Here is a 5,834-nt window from a genome sequence, read left to right on the forward strand (position 1 = left end):
AAATCAGCAGCGCGAATTTTAACATAAACCACGTGGTTTGAAGCAAATCAAACAACATTATCACATACTAACATTTCATTCCAGTGTTAATTTATGATTGACGATGAAACAATTGGATTGAAGGGTAGAGGTTTGATGGGATTAGCAAAAACATGGATGATCAACATCATTATCGTCGTCACGACTCAAGACATCAACATGTTCGTTTGTTGAGAATCAGAATCCAAATACTAAAAAACAAATGTTTAACTTATTTGAAGCTCCCGACAACAAGGACGGAGGCAGCCGTCTACTCAGAACACACTTCAGTTTTTGCCTGCAAAAAAACCAAATAAATATAAATAAAGCCTGTTTGCTTTGTCTCAATTAAACGCCCGAATGCTATTAATATATTAATACAAGTTCACACTGACTGTTGTGCATTGCCAAACCAAAAATGCACTATTTATGTACCTGAGTAAAAGTTGCAACAAAGCCTTTACTCTCTAGACTACACAAATTACTCCCTAGCCACCTTCCCCAACTGACACCTTTGCTTCCATTAAAGCTTCCTCTACGGCTGTATTTGTTTGGTGCTGTTTTTTTTTGTATGTATATGTGCCTTGTCCTCTTCCTGGACACACACACACACACACACACACAAAAATCCCTTTATTAATGAAAACACCGTGAGACCCTCGACGCACGCGCTGCGACAACAACGGACAAAGCCCACTTTATTTACTATGATGCCCTCACATCCCCCACCCTTATAAAAGCCCATCGCATACGCTCACTTTCTCCAACATCATCACACCATCTAATCTTTGCTTTCTGCTCTGCCTTTTTAGTTGAAGAAAAGAAGAACGTATTCTTACATGGGGATGGGGATGGGGTCAGACCCAATGGAGCGATTGGTGAAGCTGGCGTCGGAGAGCGCGGTTGTGATATTCAGTGTGAGCAGCTGCTGCATGTGCCACGCTGTGAAGAGGCTGTTCTGCGGAATGGGAGTGAACCCAGCGGTGTACGAGCTGGACCAGGACCCCAGAGGGAAAGAGTTGGAAAGAGCTCTGATGAGGCTGCTTGGCAACTCACAAGCTGTTCCTGTTGTTTTCATCGGAGGGAAGCTGATAGGTTCCATGGACCGAGTCATGGCATCCCATATTAATGGAACCCTGGTACCACTTCTCAAGGAGGCAGGAGCCCTTTGGCTCTAATTCTCTTCAAAATAATTAATTATATGACTTGGATGCATAGTGCGAACAAGAGGCGCCGGAGTTGGGTTTTCTCATTCCATCTCGATTATATACTATTAGGCATTAGCTAATTTTAGTTAACATTCCGTTTCTCAAGTGTTGTTTTATAGTTGGAGATTTTGAGGTCTCCTTAACCCCTATGCCAAGTCCAATTAATGTAGCTCACCTGTTGTCTCATTGTATAGAGAATGGAAGCTCAAAACTTATCTTTTACTTTGCTCGATCGATTTAATTTTTAATCACCAAAATGCAAAGCAAAACCAAGTGTGGGGAAAATGGGAATTAGAAACACACCAACTACTCCTATGCTACTCTGGCTCGGGGTTGAAACGAGGATCATTGACAGCACATCTAGTGTGATGGAGGACCCCACCTCTGTTCCTAGGTTTTCTTGATCAAGCAACACACATGTTAATTTGCATCAACACGCTCACATCAATGCCTTTCCTCCACTGCACTAATACTTGGAAACGAAGATAACTACTTCGTTTTACATCTCTCAATGGTAGAAATTGGATTGCGTTTATGTACAGTTTAAATCTTTTTGGGTTAGTTCCGCTATATCAGCTTCAGAAAATATAGTCTAAACCCAGAATCTATTGGCCAACAAAGTCAATTCAAGCGTAACATGTAAATAACAAATCACTATTAAACTCCATAAATTCTACTTGTCGTAGGTATTATAAGATAAAATTAACCAACTGTTTGGAGACACAATCCTGTCAACATAAGAAGTTCTTCTATATTAACTTCTCATTCTCCACGTGCTCTTATGCGTTTAATGTCCTAAACCAAGAGTAAATTTTAGTGGATGAAGACACTCCTACTTTGTGAATTCCTCATTTCTTCGAATCCTGATGAAGTCGGGAGATAAAATTTGAATATAAATGAGAGCACAGAATACCAAACCTATTGAGGGTTTTATCAACCCTTAGCGAATGACACTGCACAAGTTTCACTCTAAATGAATTTGACCTTCTGTCTATCTCTCTCTCTCTATATATACAGTGGTTGATTTAGAAATACGACTTTGGTAGGGGGCAAACTTATATTAACAATAAAAGGGGTTTGTGTTTTCTTTTTGGGGTTTGGGGTAGAAATTAAATTTGTAGGGGATTAATATAATAAAATTCATCTTAAAGGAGATGCCATGTACATTTTTAAAAAGTTTGAGGCAGTGCCCCCCACCTACCCCTTGTATCTACCAATGTATATATATATGAGAAAGAATTGTATGGAATAATGATATTATCCCTTTTCAATAGTTTAATGCTAATCAGTAATTTCATCCTCAATTTCAAGATTTTCATTTGGATTAAATTTTTTTATGATGAAAATATCGATGTTGCATTAAACTATTGAAAAATGAATATAGATGACATGACATCACTGTTTCATACAATCTTTTCCTATATATATAATGAAAAGAGGTAAATAATTCGGTGCTAATTATTTAAAAATATAAGTTGTTTTATAATAATTAAATTTTAATTTCATTCAAAATAATAAAAGAAATTAATATAATTATAAATATATATTTATATTTTAATTTCTTGTAATTCTTTTAATGAATTAGTATTGCTTAAATTGTGATACCAAGAAAACACATAGATATGATGCTACAATAACAGTAGGGACGAGGCTGGATGATGTTTGTAATTTATTAAGATTTTATTCTCTGGAGAGTTTAATATGGAAGAATGAGAGGGAACATCGACCACATTATAGTGGTGCACCGGTGGAAGGGAACACTTTGATAGTAGATCAGATGCATCTTAAAGACAAGGGAACATATAACATTTATTATGCCCACAACCTTGGATTCGTATCATAAATTATGTAATAATTTTTTTGCTACATTATAATATTTTATTATATCTAGAAGTTAATTGAGTGGTTTCACCTATCGATTACTTCCATTCAATTATAAAATTATTAATTATTTTAAAAGTAATTATAAATTTTGATATTTTAATAAATTTAGAAAACCGTACAATTTTTTAAAAAATATACATATCATTCTAACATTTTTATTTCAACCAAATTCATATTTAATTTTTGAGAAAAAAATTCAATATACTACTAATGGAGTTTTTATACTTTACAAGCGAGTTAGGGTGATGGCAAGTGTCTTATAAGGTATTATAAAATATTAAAAATAAATATATAAGAGAAATGAGACACATGACAACTTTTTATCTTTGCTTGTAAAGTTAAAAAACTACATTATTCTTAGTGTATCAAATATTAACCCTTCATACGTAAATTTTTCACTCGTATTGCGGGTGTGTCATAATCTAGTATAAATAATTTTGTCATTGTCTTGACTTATATGGACTGGTAATTAAAACTCTTGTTAGACACTAATTTGATACGGATTCAAACCATGTGACTTCTATGCCCTATCTAATATAAAAAAAATAATCATTATATCCAAGGGCAAAACTAGAAGGGCTGGTAGGGCCTCGGCCCCCTAAAATGAAATTTTTTTTATCTATACCTTTTAAAACTTTTAAAATATTAAATTAATAAGGAAAAGTTACATTTTGTCCCTAAAAATATAAATATTTGATTTAATCCTTTAAAATTATAAAGATATAAACTATTAAAATAGAAAAATTAATTTTAAGAATTTAATTTGGACCCTAAATTTTTCTTCTAATTTTTCCCTGATTATAATTTATATTATTGTTGTTGTTGTTTTTTTTTAATTATATCTCGGGTGAGTATAAATTTTAAAATTAAACTAGATTGTATACCCACGGCGTCGAAGAATTGGGATTTAAATAATTAATGAAAATAAAATTTTAATTATATTGAATAATTTTCCATTAAAATATTATTTATATGTTTAATATTCTATGAAAATAAATTTGGAATTAAATTAAGATAAATTAGTCAAATATGAGATAAATTGAGATTAAAAATATGATATGATAGAATTAAAACATAACACATTGTTTAATGTGCAATTCAATCACTTTATAATATAATTAAAAAATAAAATAATAAATTAAGTAATAAAATATATTTATATGTATACATTACTATAATAAATTATACAAATAATTCTTGAAAAGTATCAAATTATGACAAAATTAAATATAGAGATAAAACTCAAATTTAAGCATGGTATAGAGACTAAAACTAAAATTTGACCATTATTATATAATCTAAAAATGTAAAAGGATCAAAATTGAAATTGAACAATCATCTTATAAAGGAGAGAGAGAACATTAGAACTTGTGTCTCTTGAGCTACTCGATTATATCAAAAATTAAATATAGAAATTAAATCTTAAATTTGAATGTAGTATATAGAGATTAAAACTGAAATTTAACCATTATTATGGTGAACTAAAAAAAGTAGAGGTATCATAATTGTACTTGAACTATTATTTTATAATATAAAAAAGTGAGAAAGGATCAAAATTGCAATTAAATGAACCACGTCTTATAGATAGATTGCAGTCAAATGCAGCGAAATCTAAGATGTTCCTTTTATATATAATTTATATAAAATTAAACTTTTGATGTATTTTTTAAGTAAAAGTTAGGAGATAAAATGGAAGTATTAAGTGGGAGGGTAGGCCGTTATAAGAATTTACACTGGCAATAAAGTTTTGGAAGAATGAGAGGGAACATCTTTATGGTGGTGCTGGGCATTGCAGGGGAACATGTTAGTTTAATGTACTGTACACCATGCTCAACTTGCTGCTGTGAGCTTCAATCAATATATGAAGGCACTGAAAAATCTTAAATGCCCCAAATAGATTACCGCAGGCGCAGGCCGCACATACATACCATTTATTATGCCCACCCACTTACTGTAATCATACAAATGATACCTCTCTATTAGGAAAAAAAAAACGATACTCATTAACCAGAGACAATATTCTCCATGTACTAGTTTTGTACATGGGACTAATAAATATTACTATAAGTCTTCAATATCATTTAAATAGCTTCTCTTTATTATATTTGATATAAGAAAATCTCAAAATCACATACACACTTAAGTATAATCTGCAGACCAATCCCACGATGTTGAATGTGTTGAGCAGTACTCTTCACCAATAGATTAAATATTGAGACTCAAAATCATATATATCATACAAGAGATGCATTATTATATTTGGAAATGTGAGTGAAAATTGTAAGGATTGATTTCTCAGCAACTAAAGAAAGAATCATTCCAATAATAATTATAGTTGTAATCCCTACTTCAGTACATAACATAGTAACCATAATCCCTAATATGATTCTAATAATTGTAAACCAAACTAAATCTCAAAAACAATTAGAAAACGTGTTTAATTGATTCAAGGAATACACATGAGTCAAATGAATAGTTCATTGTGTGACATATTGATGTATTATATGTGTCGAAACCGCTTTTTTGAAAACAAAATTCTAGTTGTCGACTTAAAAACAAAAATTGGAGTCGCCACCGATCCTTAATTGAGGTGTGATCGGCTCACCTTAAAAACAATTTTGGTCTACGAAATTTGAGAAAATAGGTTCGGGAGTCAGTTACGCACGAGGAAGGATTAGCACCCTCGTAACGCCCAAAATTGGTACCAAATTGATTTTTTTAATG

The 5,834-nt window shown here is 31.8% G+C and overlaps 1 protein-coding gene across 1 annotated transcript; it reads left to right on the forward strand.

Annotated features, from left to right (window-relative positions):
- Positions 1-628: 628 nt before the first annotated feature.
- Positions 629-1,448, forward strand: LOC105762482 (glutaredoxin-C5). The gene has a single exon (XM_012580267.2). It carries the CDS (start codon positions 858-860, stop codon positions 1,194-1,196), a length of 339 nt encoding a protein of 112 aa, XP_012435721.1. The 5' UTR covers positions 629-857; the 3' UTR covers positions 1,197-1,448.
- Positions 1,449-5,834: the final 4,386 nt, after the last annotated feature.

The sequence above is a fragment of the Gossypium raimondii genome, chromosome 12 (genome assembly GCF_025698545.1).
Source record: "Gossypium raimondii isolate GPD5lz chromosome 12, ASM2569854v1, whole genome shotgun sequence".
Classification (NCBI taxonomy): Eukaryota; Viridiplantae; Streptophyta; class Magnoliopsida; order Malvales; family Malvaceae; genus Gossypium; species Gossypium raimondii.